The 14,959-nt window shown below is 41.5% G+C and overlaps 1 protein-coding gene and 1 long non-coding RNA gene across 2 annotated transcripts; one reads left to right on the top strand and one right to left on the bottom strand.

Moving 5' to 3' along the window:
• Nucleotides 1-2,615: 2,615 nt before the first annotated feature.
• LOC121700300 lies at nucleotides 2,616-4,751 on the bottom strand. Its single transcript, XR_006027164.1, has 3 exons — nucleotides 4,573-4,751; nucleotides 3,223-4,003; nucleotides 2,616-2,746 (listed from the first exon to the last, which is right to left on the bottom strand). It is a non-coding gene; the product is annotated as an uncharacterized LOC121700300 (long non-coding RNA).
• Nucleotides 4,752-5,603: 852 nt separating this feature from the next.
• Nucleotides 5,604-13,800, top strand: LOC121700763 (serine protease 27-like). The gene is made up of 6 exons (XM_042083970.1): nucleotides 5,604-5,624; nucleotides 8,877-8,950; nucleotides 9,285-9,435; nucleotides 11,784-12,064; nucleotides 12,661-12,800; nucleotides 13,591-13,800. The coding sequence occupies exons 2-6, from the start codon at nucleotides 8,899-8,901 to the stop codon at nucleotides 13,798-13,800; spliced, it is 834 nt and encodes a 277-aa protein (XP_041939904.1). The 5' UTR covers nucleotides 5,604-5,624; nucleotides 8,877-8,898.
• The last annotated feature ends 1,159 nt before the right edge of the window (nucleotides 13,801-14,959 follow it).

The following is a 14,959-nucleotide window of genomic DNA, read 5'->3' as shown; positions in this document are numbered from 1 at the left end:
CTCGTTTGAATTACTCGCGGACCCGTGATCGGATAGATATGCCACGCATGTCAGATGAAAGAGGAGACTCAGAGGTATCATTTGATACCAAGTACATCCTTCTGGGTTATGATGTACTGTATTCAAATTACTAAATATGTTTAGCTATTAGTAAATATTCAGATAATGATCACAAAATCAATATTACTGATGGCGGCAAGGTGGTGGGACCCCCAAATTAAATCAGATTTTTAAAAATCACAAAAATATATATTATTCATTATTGGTATTGAAACAATTATTTTGGTATCGTGACAACAGGAGTTGGGGATGTGTGCCCAGACTGCCCACCAAGAAACCAAACCTACGCCCTTGCAAATCAGAAAATAATCCAAGTAATACATGTAAATGGTGATATTGGCCAATCGGAGATCTGAAAACATGTCAAAGAAAAGGGAAAATGTCACATGAGTTTTCGAAAAGCTCCACTTTGGCCAGAGATTTTTTTTTTTATTATTTCTGCAGCTGGGATCAATGCTGATCAACCCTGCACACCCACTCCACCTCCTGAAGGTGATCAACAGCAGCACATTCATCAAAGACTGACGGCACCAATGTGCAAGTCTGGGGTGCGTTTCTAGAAACTGTGGTTGGCTAACCTCCATTGCAACCTTCGTAGTTCGCTCCGTCGTTGTTGGATTTGGTGTTTCTAGAAAGGGTAGTTCAATCTCTCCAATCGCAAAAGTTTGTTTGTTTGAACTATTGCACTTGTGTCGTTCCTTGTTAGATCCATTTGGTGTCCGGAGCACCTAACCAAAAATCACAACCTCCTAACCAAAAATTACGAGGTTAAATTACGATTCCAGATTTCTATTCTATATCATTTTTTATTAATAAACAGTAAGGCTCTGGTGAGGCATCGGATATGTGCACTCTTTGCTGTTTCCACAAGGACCTGCTGTAACATCGGGGACAGCTATGTGTGACACTTTTAAACACGAGCATGCGTCAAATAAATTACAATAACATTTAAACATGTCATGAAGAAGCAGTATCCTTAATTCTTCTGCAATGTAGAGCTAGATCGTTTTGCTTTACAAATTAAGAAGTCACTTCTGTTGCTAGGCAACCCTAAACAAATACGTGGTCTGTTTTTAACATTTATCTAGTTTTATTGCATCGTATTCAGCTCCAAAAGTCGGTTCAGTGTCAATTCAGCTGTGTGTGTGTTTCTGAAAATAAAACAGATAAAAAGTATGTGACTAGGTTAAATAAACCACTGCCTATTTAGAGCATGTTACATGCATCCCGTAATGACAGTTATCTGAATTTAATGCGCATTGCAAGCTAGAAGCTAAGAACAGCCACCGCTGGTTTTTGTTCACAGTGCTAAGTTAGAGTTAATAGTTAGTGATTTTTTTTCCACGACACTATCTATCTATCTATTGTGCAAAGACCACAAACCAACATCACAAAACACGCATTGGACTGGAATCCACAGGGCAAGAGACACAAAGGTCGCCCAGTGGCATGGAGAAGAGTGCTGGACCAGGAGCTCAGGTTAATCTAGGGGAGAGGCAAAAAGAGACATGACAAGAGACAAGTAGATAGCTATTGTGGAAGCCCTATGTCTGGAGTAAAACCGAATTTGAACTCATTTGCTCTCACACATAACTTATCCTCGCTGAAAATGTCGCTCTTTGCGCTTTCACATTCAGTTTTCACTATTCAGTTTCAGACTTTGAAGTTCAATTTCCATCTACCGAGACAAAAACAGCTAGCCGCTAAGGAAGAGCGGTCGAGTGCAGATCAGTTTTGATCACAGCATGGGAGCATGGGTTTTCACACGAGGTTATGAATGAAATGTGCTTTTTTGGAGGCAATTTGTATCGTAGTGTGGCTGACTTTAGCTCATTGCGTTAGCTGTGCAATATTCCCCACTCATCCGCTCCAGTAGGGAGAGGTGGTCCAGAGGTGAATCCCCCAGCCAGCTCGATGGTGTTTTATGCCCCCAACGTCGTCTTCCAGGCAGCGCTGCCACCGCTGACTTAAAGGCACCTAAACCTAACCCTAACCTTAACCCATGCCTAACCTTAGTGCCTTCCAGGCAGCGCTGCCTTGAAGACAACGTTGGGGGCATAAAATACCAAGTAACCCCCCAGCCACCCCTCCTCTATTCCCTGCTCAACTTCTCAGCAGCAAGCACAGGCGCCTGCATAGTGCATAGGGAGCCCACTCCCCACAGAGTACGAATAGACACTCCATTTTTTATTTTCATTTTTTGTAAGTTTTGTAAAGATGTGTGTGTGTTTGTGTGTGTGAATGGTGCTGTACTGTGATTCTCATAACTGAAGCAGTTCAACTGAAACAGATATCTATCTATTGGTCTCACACACACACACACACACGCACGCATATATACAAACCACTAAAAATTATTAATTCAAATGTTAATGTATCTGTATCTCTCACACACAAATGTACGCGCACAAACACACACAGATATGATTGCAATGATTTTCTGTTAAATTAGATAACAGAAAGTCATACGCACACACATGCATGTGAACGGATGTGTGCGTGCATGCATTCATAGACACGTGACAGCACGGAGTTGATTGGGACAGAGATCCCAGGTAAAAAAAAAAAACTATTAAAAGTATACTTTTTGAAAGTGTACTAAGTACAGTTTGTACTTTTTTCGTCAAATCCAAGTGTAATTAAGTGTATTGAATTATGTATTAAGTTCAACTTAATACCAACTTACCTATACTTTGAGTGTAATTAGTGTGCTAAAATGGAAAAAAATATACAAAAAGAGATTTTATGAGCATTCGAAACACAGTCGCAGTACAATTTTGTAACATCCCAAGTGTATTGGAAATGTACTTAAAAGGCATTACAGTATAACTAATAATAGTGTAGTAGTGTATTTTGAATACACTCTTATCATCCTCATTTCTATTCATTTGGCATGCTTCTGTAATATTTTAAATTAACTTCAAATGTACTTCCTGACTACAATAAGTGCCTTGAAAGTTTGCAGTTATGTTAATAAAAGTATAGTCTTAAGATACTTTAAGCATTATAAAGGCATGCAATTTAAGTATAATATTAGTGTGATTTAAAATTGTACTAATAGTACTCTCCTACCTATTCTGTTACATGACAAATTACACTTTGATTATGAGAAAAACATTTTATTGACATGAATGAAAACAAAACATAATATTCATCCATAACAAAAGTAAAACATTTTTCTGAAAGTTATCGATCTCTTGAGCATATCTTTTCAAGTTGGATGTGGTAATGCGATAAAACATGCATTTGGGCGTATTATATTTCACATGCATAGATTTTTCGAGTGGCTGTTTGGAGCGCTGGTCAGATTCCTCCTCGCTCGCAGCATTTTCTTCCATGCTTGGGGAGCAGTTTCCTCTGAGTGCGCACGCGCAGAGAGAATTTGCGCGCACACATTTAATATCTACGTGTGTGAAATAATATATAATATAATACACCCCAATGCATGTTTCATCGCGCAATTGCTTTTTGCCACTATTGTGTCGCAATACTCTACAGCCTCATTGGTAGACCATCAATTCATAATGCAGATTTCATGAAAAACAAAAGTTGTTTACCCTCCTAGGTGAGAGAATTTGCCCTCTAAGCTTGAAATTGTTTACTGGACACCCAGCCTACAAGCCAACAACTTAACGGTCTAACATGGCTAAATTTGTAATGCATGATCATTTATTGCTTATTTGTTTGCAAAGTCTTCTGGCCCAGAAAGAAAACCATGGTGGTTACGGATCATGGCTGAGGAGGAAAGGTACAGCTGGTAGAGTTGTGCAGTGAGTGAACTTCCCTCCCAACACTGAGATGTGGTGGCAAAAGCTGTGGTAGCTAGCTTCCTTACTAGCACACCATCTTCCAGTCCAAGATGCATAACGTTTTCGGTGGCAACCCGGGGCTGGACAGCAGTCAAATGCATTGACCTTGGTATTAGAGAATTTGTCTCTGTTGTCTGTGAACAGAAAGAAGATGGACAACATTTTACAAGATACACAGAAATCCATTGGCAATGATGAGATTAATACAGATTATCTGTACCTATTTGACATTTACTTTTTATGGGTCAAATTGGTATTGACACCATCTGTTTGCCATCCTGGTATGGGTAGACCTGGCCAGGTAGTCTTTCCTTAAAGCGTTGTGCACCTTGGCACCGTTGAGTGCAACCACCCTGTTTTCTGCATTTGATTACCTTAGATTCCTTTGTTTCCAATACAACTGTATTATCGTTTTCGGGTCAAATGGCATTTTAAATGGGAGTCGTAGGGGCACTAGCCTACTATTTTGATGCATGAATCAAAATCATCATGTATCAAAATAGTTCTGCCCCTACGACTCCCATTCAAAATGGCATTTGACCCAGAAATGACAATACAGTCAAGCTTAATGGTGGCGCTTCTGACTTAATTATGCTTACGAAAGTTTGACTCTGGTACATTCACAAAAAGACCCTAGGTTGCATTTTGGCTTGAGTTATGCTTTAAGAGTAATGGGACAAGGTCCTGGATGAAGAATATTTACCTTTACTGCTGATTATTTGAGGCGTTCAGACATCTCGGTTTCAAAACTGTCCAGGAACACCTGTAAAAACATAGTTAGGCTACAGATTAAAACTAGGTAAATTACAAACACTACCATGAAATGAACTTGAATGCTCTGTCAAACACAAATAATTAAAAAAAAAATCTAAATCTATCGCATAAACCAAATCATAATATCAATCATGTAGCCTAAGCTTCATAGCACTAACTTAGTAGAACAACAGGTTTAATTCCCCCTCTAATATCAATGGTGGAAAAAAATGTTTTACTTCATAAAATGCATGTAATTTGTCCTGTAGACTCATTTTAAAAGATGTCTCCACGATTAAAGAAAAAAACAGCTACAATGTCATTAGCATGCCTAATGAGCGTGAAGTGTGCCTAGCCTAGCACCATCCTCCTTTCTGTGAGTTAACTTAGCCTACACCACACATAATATTAAAGAACATTGGTGAACTTTAGGCAAACGTTGCTTAATAAAGAACACACTTTCTTCCATCATAGTTTGTCTAACGTTAGTGCTAGCCAACGCTTGTCAATAATCCCATAAACACAAAGCAGGCTAATGTATCTTGATAGGGATCTGGTCGACGTTTATCATAGATATATATACTGACTAGATGTCGCCTTGACGACTGCTGTTCATTGGAACGAATGCGTCAATCGAGACGCCATCTTGCCGCGGTGGCCCACTCCTCTATAATGCATTAACGTCAATCTGAGCAAAGATCTAGCGAAAATAAAATCACCATAAATCGTCAAAATCTCAAGCAATTATCTAGTTGTTTGGGTTATTCCAACTGACAGGTATGTATTTATGGTCGAGTCTAGAGAAAACTAAGCTTTTGACGATAATAAAGATACATTTTACCCGTCTAGCCCCATAGACTCCCATTCATTCTGCACTAGCTAGCGGCGGCCCCTAGAGGAACAATGAGTGAACTGCAACCAGGTTCGATACAATGAAAGTAAACAGACTCTCCGTAGACAGGCTCTGGTTGAGGCCACATACCTCTCGTATCGTTTACTCATGTAAGTTGTAATCATACCAGAAGTTGCTGTAGATCTGTAGAACATTTACTTCCGTGCTTTAACGTGGTCTGCTACTTCATACGCCAGTCGTTACTTTTTTAATCATGGGCCAATGCTATGGGCAAACGAGATGTAGCTTAATGACAAAGCCATGAGAAAAGTGATTTTCTTACGTTTCAACAACAACGAAACCGAGTTTGCCATCATTGTGAGAAGTTCCCAAATTTGTGGCTAATCGCTAAAAAGGTAACACTGACAATACAGGAGAACTAGTTTAGAGCTTCAGATCCCCGCTACAAGATGGCGGCGGTGTTGACACATGCTGAGAAGCCGAAGGCGACATCTAGTCAGTATATATATCTATGGACGTTTATGACGTTAACGTTAGCTAAATTAGCTAACGTGATCTGGCATTGCTAGCTTGTACTAGCAAGGATAAAAACAAACTCTTGAAAGATTGCTAAGCCATCAATTTAACTTCTCCAAAGACTACCGAAGGTCATAAAGAGTAAGCTACATCAGAATCATTTAACATTGGGACTCACCTGATAATGAATAACTTGGCACTTTAGATCCAACTGGCTTCAGCCCTTGTTATCTCATATGACGAGTCCTTCTGGCTCTGTAGGACCAACGTCTCTGGCATGACTAGAATTTATGGTATCTTTAATTTGGACAAACCTGTAACCTTATACGGACCGTAAACGTATGCATTTTCTGGTCTCTACAGTCCATCTGTCTTGCAAATAAAGTTACAAGCATAGACTGTATAAAATAACGTTAATGTTTGCTCACACCACGTTTTGCTCTAAAGCTGCACAGATCCGCCCACTCCATTTCAAATTCAAACAGCCATGTTATTGGTCAACTGGACTGCCTCTACATTTAACTGTGTTGCCTATAAATTTAACGAAATGCCACATTAATCCTCTCACAACCTCCACTACATCACAAACGTATAGGCTACTACCTTACTAAGACACAAAATCAACAAAAGAAAAAATATTATTTGATGACCAAAACTGATAGATCAGTGTGTCTAGGCTAGGTTATTGCACATTGCCATCCATGCGGCTGACGTATCAGGCCTAAAAGCTACACACATTAGTATTTCATTAAAGGTGAGATGACTATGAAACTATACAAACAATGTATTAGGCCTACCAAAAAATATACTTTCCATAAGTACACTATATTACAACTCTAAGTATTAGCAATTTAATACACTTAATCTAAATAAACTTCTTTACCATTTAAAATACACTAACAACAAAGTACACTTTTAAGAAGTACATTACAAAAACACTTTGAATATTGCACAATAAGTATATTTAATTTTAGTACACTGAAGTTGAACTTAATACTATGACTATGAAACTATACAAACAATGTATTAGGCCTACCAAAAAAATATACTTTCCATAAGTACACTATATTACAACTCTAAGTATTAGCAATTTAATACACTTAAACTAAATACACTTCTTTACAATTTAAAATACACTAACAAAAAGTACATTACAAAAACACTTTGAATATTGCACAATAAGTATATTTAATTTTAGTACACTGAAGTTGCACTTAATAACATCTAAGTGTAAGCATACTTGCTTTATACTTCATGTACTTTAATCATATTTCTAACACACTAAAGTATACTACTTTTTTACCTGGGATAGCAAAAGGAGCAGGAGGTCAGGCTTCGCTCAGAAGCTTACAGCCTCTGATCCTAACAGCCTCTTTGCCTCAACCACCCACAGGACCCATCAGGCATGGATTACTGAACGGGCCTACCGGGCTCCTACTATGTTCTCCAACCTACTCCTCTTTCCATAACTTTACATTTATGCATTTAGCAGACACTTTCCATCCATACTTACTCCGTCATACTTACATATGTCATTGTATCTATAATTTACACTTACATATGTCACTTCATCCATACTTACCTTACATCTGTCATTTCTATTGCAAGGGACTACACTGTCCCCAGAGCAACGTGGGGTAAAGTGCCTTGCTCAAGGACACAATGGTAACAGCCAGGAATTGATCCGACAACTCAGGCTACTGCATGCTAGCCCAGCTCCTTAACCTCTACACTACCACTACCATTTAAGGAGTTATTTTTCAACATTTTCTTACGGATGCATTTTTGCATCTGTGCCCAGGGGTCCCGTGGCTCATAATCTGTCCATGTGTACCATGTTCAAAACAATCATTTATTAAAGCGATCCTCTTAAGATACAGTGTATTTTTTTGTGTTGAGACAAATCAGACAGGTGTCAAAAGTTACTCGGATCCGACTGATTTGGGGCTAAAGTCTGATTAAAATTGCAAAGTGACTGTTTACGACCCTCAGGAACCCTCTTCAAAATCATTGCTCCTCAAAAAGTTCTATGTTTCTGTTTCCAGGGTGACTAAATAAATGTTCACCTGCTACCTATCTGACTGTAATAAAGACAAGTTACGTTTCTTTTCAACTGCTTCCATATTGAAGTTAAGTTACTTGTCTTGAAGGAAATGTGTCCTCTGCATTTAACCCACCCCGGTGTAGTGCACACACATACAGTACACATACACCCACACTAGGAGCAGTGAGCTCACCAGGAGCAATTGCATTTTCCTGTTAGTAAATTTGTTTCTTTTTTGTTGTTGTTGTTCACAGTACAGTAACATACAGTATTCATTACTGTAATTCTACTTCATTTTACTGTAAAACCTGCAATGGGGAAAATTGGTAACCTTATTGAAGTATTTTCCATTTTTGAGTTTCACATAAAACTCAAATACTGCTTGTGTGTGTCATTACTTTGCATGAATAGGTGTTGATTGAGTTTGACTTTGGCATCGAGGTGAGTTGTTGGCCTTTGAATGGCTGTAGTTTTGCATGTGAGCAACTGGCAAAAACTGTAAGCAATGTTAAGGTTGTGGTTTTGCATGCAAGCAATTGAAAAGAAAAAAAACTGTAAGCAATATTAAGAGGGTTTTGCTCTTGCTGATGTGCTGTTGCGATAAACATCATAGATAAGCTTCTCTGAAAAGTGTGTGTGTTTTGTGTGCTTTAAATGCCTGTCCAGGGCCATTTCGAACATTGCGTGTGTGTGTGTGTGTGGTGTGGGGGGGGGGGGGGGTTGTTTGTCTCCATGCTGACTGCAAGAATCTGATTAAAACTGTGTGTATGTAGGCGGGGGGGGGGGGTTGATAATATAAAACGTGTGGTATAGATGTGTGTCTTTATCTCCATGCTCACAGTAGGAGAACTCAAACTGCAGACATGAACCTCCAGACTTTGTTGTATGTGATGGTGTTGCTCTGCAAACTTACAGGTGAGGTGTGTGTGTGCGTGTGTGTGTGTGAGTAACCTACCATATGTTACAGGTGAGGTGTGTGAGTGTGTGAGTAACCTACCATATGTTACAGGTGAGGTGTGTGTGTGTGTGTGTGAGTAACCTACCATATGTTTGTTTGCAATCTTGCATGCTGCTTTCCAATTTTTCGACTGATATGTGCGTGTATGTGTACAGTGTGTGTGTCTGTGAGGTGTGTATCTAATGAGTTTGTGTTTGTGTGTGTGCGTGTGAAAGAGAGAGAGAGAGAGAGAGTAGCCTGCATTTGTTGTGTATGTGTTAAAAAGTGTGTATGTGTGTAAAACGCTCTCAGGATGTCTTTCGATCGTCGGGGGCCGTGATGCGCACAGGGGGGCGTGGCCCTGGATGGTCCACCTTGGGATGCATTCTAAACATGACAAGACTATTTGTGGAGGATCACTGGTCTCAGATCAGTGGGTCTTGTCTGCAAGTAGTTGCTTGAAGTAAGCACAATTTCTGCAAGTGTTTAAGTGTATGCATGCATTTGTGTGTGTGTGTGTGTGTGTGTGAGTGTGTATTTATGTCTACACAGGGTGCCATATATGCTGCATAGATTTTATGTGTATTTTATGTGAGCATATACTGTATATGTGTGTGTGTGTGTGTGTGTGTGTCATCATCAACTTTATTGTCAGGATCAAGGTCTATTCAGAAGACACAGATATTACATTACTGAACAGGTCACTTGCACTATACTGTAGCGGACATGGGTTTCTTGAGCAGTATCCTCACACAGTCATTATAAGCAACCTTAAAGGTGCTCTAAGCGATGCTGGGTAACGTCACTTCTGTTGACTTTCAAACAAAGCAGAGAGCTAGCTCGCTACCAGTGTTGTGCGTGAACGAGTTCAAAAGAACGCGTTCATTGGACACGCTCATTTTTTCGTGAACTGAACGCAACACATTTTTTAATAAAGAACTTGAACGTGAATTAGTTCACATTATGTGTCATGAACGGCAGACATCACTGTAAATGAACGTTGGAATTTGTTTTCCATTGAAAACTGAGTGACATCTGTTTTCTCTTTTGAAACGCAACGAGAGAAAGTTCCTCCCTCCTGTATTCTCGCTGGTGCCGCTTAAATCATGTATCACCAGACAGAAATGGTTTTGACATTGTGTGCGCAATGCATTGCGGGCAACGTAGTGTCCGTCTGAGAATAGTTGAATAGCATACTGGCTTCCGCACAACGTTACCCGTGATGAATTGCAGCGGGGTAGGCATAGCAACGCCGCGTAGCAGGCAACGACGAGAGCGCGGAGGGCTGGATTTCATTGCACTAAGTATAGAACTGGTCTACCTTGTCTGTACTGCTGCAAGTTTCATCATCTGGTAAGAAACCCACAATTGCAGTGTCATGAGCAAATGTCTAATGAGCAGCTTCAAAGAACGTATAGTGATTTCTAACTCGTAGTGTGAAAAAAAGTATTTATTTAAATATCTCACGAAAAAAGTAAAATGAACTGAACTTTGAACTAGTTCAGAATTAAAATTGTGAACTTTGAACGTGAACTGTTCACTTTGAGCATGTATGAACTGAACTTGAACTAGTTCAGAAAAGCTGTGAACTGGCACAACACTGCAACACTGCAATTGAAACTCTCCAAAACGTGCATCTCGTCTGTGATTTGCTGGAACAGTTTGTTTTGTGTTTTATGGGCTAGGTTTGCCCAGGTTGTTTTTGTTGCCGTTTTTGGAGCCTGGGCTGTCCACAGAGATCGCGGTTGGTTAGGTGATGTTTGCAGTAAGGCGGTTGGTTAGGTGATGTTTGCAGTAAGTGACATAAAATGTGTAGCCTAAAAAACGTGTGCCATTGCCATAGACTGTAAAAACTAGGGCATCGCATAGACCAGTGTTTCCCAGCCTTTTTTCCCCCCTTGCCCCCTTGCCTGTGTCTAAGACAAGCCAGGGCCCCCTACCCAAACTCCTACCCGCATACACTCATAAAAAGAATAAAGTGATTAATTACAAACTTATAAGGTCAGAGGTAATAAATAGCTACATGAATTTAAATGTATATTCTGTATAATATCGATTATACAGAATTTTGATTATCCCATTGGGTGTGTTATTTGGATTTTATACATTTAATGTGCGCAAATATAATTTTGGCAACCTTACAACCTCAGCCCAGGCAACATTGTGCGGACCCCCTGCAATCTCTGGCACCCCCTAGTGGGGTCTGCGGACCCCAGGTTGGGAACCACTGGCTTAGAGCACCTTTAAGCTTCTGCATGCTTGCCTTTTTAAACTTAGTCCATAAGGGAGCAGTATACAGTGGAGTGCTATGCTTTAACAGGCTAATTTTGATGTCATCCGTGTTCATGTGGAATTTTGTGACATTTATATACGATTCCAGCTTCTTGTGCCATAGGATAGCCACACCCCCTGATATCCGTCCTCTCACTGACTATAACCATAGTAAGGTCCGATGTGAATTCTCCAACTCCGTGGAAACTGTCATTAAAAGAGTTCAATTTTCCTAGATCCTGCTTAGATAAGAAAGATTCTTGCAGACATACAATGTCGCATTTTTGCAGCAGGTTATCCGTAACCATACGTCGAGCCCTATCTCCAGCAGTATTGCCGACACGCAGTCTCCGACAGTTATAGGGTTCACAATCAAGGCCGTAGTGTCTGCGTATGTGTGTTTTGGTGTGTGTGTGTCCTTTATTTGTTCTGTCTCCTATTTGTGTCCTTCCTGTCCCCTCTCCTGTAGTATCTGCCCAATCCATTAACCGTATAAACAAAGTAAACCTGTGATTCGTGTCTGTCCAATGCCACTCTCAGGGAATTTATTGACCTGGAGCGTTGGTTTGCTTGGGTCGGGGAGCTGAGCCTGAGGGAACCTTCTGGAAGGCTGGTGAAGCTGAAGCGGGTGGTGCAGCACTCAGATTACAGATGGGATGAAACAAACCATTCGTTGTACAACGACATCGCCCTGGTGCAGCTGCAGGAGGCCGTGTCCTTCTCTGACACAGTGAAGCCTGTGATACTGCCCAGCCCCCGAGATGTCTTCAGCCCCGACACTGAGTGCTGGGTCACTGGATGGGGTGATGTAGCTGAGGGCAGTAAGTGTGTGTGTGTGTGTGGCTGCATTTGTGTGTCTACATGTGAGTGCCTGTATTTGTGTACATTTATGTGCGTCGTGCGTGTGTGTGTGTGTGGCTGCATTTGTGTGTCTGCATGTGAGTGCCTGTATGTGTGTGTGTGTGTGTGCATGTGTGTGTGTGTGCATGTGTCTACGTGTGCAGATGGTTATCAGATCTGTGTCCCTCTGGAGTGAGCAGCATGTTCATTATGTGTATAAGTATAAGTATATATACTTTTTTGATCCTGTGAGGGAAATTTGGTCTCTGCATTTAACCCAATCGGTGAATTAGTGAAACACAAACAGCACACAGTGAGGTGAAGCACACACTAATCCCGGCGCAGTGAGCTGCCTGCTACAACGGCGGCGCTCGGGGAGCAGTGAGGGGTTAGGTGCCTTGCTCAAGGGCACTTCAGCCGTGCCTACTGGTCGGGGCTCGAACCGGCAACCCTCCGGTTACAAGTCCAGAGTGCTAACCAGTGCCCCACGGCTGCTGTGTGTGTGTCATGTCACCTGTCCTCCTCCTCCTCCTCCTCTTCTTCCTCCTCCTCTTCACTCTCTCTCTCCATCTATCAGCACCGCTGGGTGGGAAGCAGACTCTCCAGGAGGTGCAGGTGTCTCTGGTTGATGATGCCACATGTCGTCGGATCTACCCCGAGACGACTGACCGCATGCTGTGCGCCGGTGACCCAAGGGGAGGAAAAGACTCCTGTCAGGTCAGTGTGTGTGTGTGTGCCTGTGTGTGTGTGCCTGTGTGTGTGTGTGTGTGTGTGTGCCTGTGTGTGTGTGTGTGTGTGTGCCCGTGTGTGTGTGCCTGTGTGTGTGCCTGTGTGAGGTGTGTGTGTGTGTGTGTGTGCCTGTGTGTGTGTGTGTGTGTGCCTGTGTGTGTGTGTGTGTGTGTGTGCCTCTGTGTGTGTGTGTGTGTGTGGTTGCCTGTGTGTGTGTGTGTGTGTGTGTGTGCCTGTGTGTGAGGTGTGTGTGTGTGTGTGCCTGTGTGTGTGTGTGCCTGTGTGTGTGTGTGCCTGTGTGTGTGTGTGTGCCTGTGTGTGTGTGTGTGTGTGTGTGTGTGCCTGTGTGTGTGTGTGTGTGTGCCTGTGTGTGTGTGTGTGTGTGTGTGCCTGTGTGTGTGTGTGTGTCACTTTTAAATCACTGAACCAGAGCTGGAACAGGGAAATAGCATATAGTGATAACCTTGGGGGCATTTGCCATGAGATAGTGATAACCTTGGGGGCATTCACTACATCAAAGTAAATCAACACTGTAAGGCACTGACAAGGCTCAAAACACCATTACATTTCTGTGATGCTGTAGAGGGTCCCTGCAGACAAACCAAAGTGTTTGTACATGAGTTTGTAAGTGTTCAGAAAGGGTATGAAAAGGACAGTCAGTGCGTGACCTGGATACATCTTCTAGTCACCACCATCTTGCTAGGAGAAGTAGGTGTGTTGCAGAACATACGTGTGTGTTTATTAGTGTGTGTGTGTGTGTGTGTATGTGTGTGTGCAGAGTGACTCTGGTGCGCCCCTAGTGTGTGTCCTAGCAGGAGAGGAGAGGAGGTTTGTGCAAGTCGGCATTGTCAGCTTTGGGCAGGGCTGTGCTCGTGTGGGATTACCTGGAGTCTACACACACGTCCTCAGCTACACACAGTTCATCAGGGACATCATTCAAGAGACAGAATGCAACGATCTTCCACCTTTTGAAGCGTGTTTTCTGTAAGCAACCAGTTGTAACATTAACTTAAAAAAGCGAAAACGTGGAAAATCGCATAGCTTTAAATTAAAATATGTTTTAGTCATATAACTGCTTAAATCCAACTTGCTCAAAAACAAATAAAAATGTGCAAATGCTGCAATGATAGATAACCAATGGGTCATTCCAAGTGAAAACAGCCAAAATCGGGGTATCATGTACATGGTACCTCTCAGATTTTGGTGAAAAGCGGTGAAAATATGCCTTATGTTACCAAACAAGGGAATCTGAAGTTTCAGGTCAATATCTCAAACGGTTTGCCCGTGGCGTCCATTTGAATTTCGGGTGCCACGGCCGTAATTGACACATTGGAATTTCACATTTTATCTTTTGCCATTTTTGGAAGCCCATAACGTCTGTTCTAATAGTGGTAGAAGGCTGGAAACTGGTGTGGTAGTTCATTGTAGTCTGTACTACACAATTCACCCTTCGCTAAATCCCGCCCTCCTTAGTTACTGTTGCTATGCCTGACGAGCTTTAGCACCCTGCACGTCTATTACATAGGGGGAGAACCGGGACTTTTCAATAAAATGTAATTTACAAATACATCGTACCACACTGGAAGCTAATATTTTGTCACTAGCAACCTACATCTGTCCTCTGTCAAATACAGTTGGAATTTCACCTCTGAACAAAACCGTTCATGAGCTATTTAAGCAGAAGTCGAATGTGCGTTTTGTTTCATTCGACTCTCCTGGCCAGAATGAATGGAACAGGCATGGGGGACGAAAGAAACATACCATTTAAGCTATGTACTTCCCACAACTTCAATATTTGACAACATATCATGAATGGTACTTCAAATAGGTGTTATTTTTAATAGATTGCTGATGGGCTATACATCTTGGTGAACGTCTGTTAACAACTTCTTGCCGTTATCTTGAAGCGTGTATCTCGCGGTTATGGAAATATCATGCAATATGCCATTTTTATAGTTAGAACAATATGTGTTCCCAATTATATCATGTTTCTATAGTGTAACATGCTATTTTACTGTGTCTTTACGTGGGTTAGGGCACCACACATCCAAATAAGTGCCCTTCATGACCCACAGGCCTTCAGTCTCCACAGGTTAACATGGCACATGGCTCTCGCAACTCAAACACTCTGGCCAGTGACCTGCTAA

Source organism: Alosa sapidissima, chromosome 24 (genome assembly GCF_018492685.1).
Source record: "Alosa sapidissima isolate fAloSap1 chromosome 24, fAloSap1.pri, whole genome shotgun sequence".
NCBI classification, from domain to species: domain Eukaryota; kingdom Metazoa; phylum Chordata; class Actinopteri; order Clupeiformes; family Clupeidae; genus Alosa; species Alosa sapidissima.
Note: the sequence above shows the minus strand (reverse complement) of the source record. Positions and strands in the feature narration are given on the sequence as shown.

Excerpts from the sequence above, each read along its gene's own strand:
- LOC121700763 (XM_042083970.1), top strand. The coding sequence starts at position 8,899 with ATGAACCTCCAGACTTTGTTGTATGTGATGGTGTTGCTCTGCAAACTT. Across the intron at positions 8,951-9,284 it reads GTTGCTCTGCAAACTTACAG|GATGTCTTTCGATCGTCGGG; the intron begins GTGAGGTGTGTG and ends AAACGCTCTCAG. Across the intron at positions 12,065-12,660 it reads GGGTGATGTAGCTGAGGGCA|CACCGCTGGGTGGGAAGCAG; the intron begins GTAAGTGTGTGT and ends TCCATCTATCAG.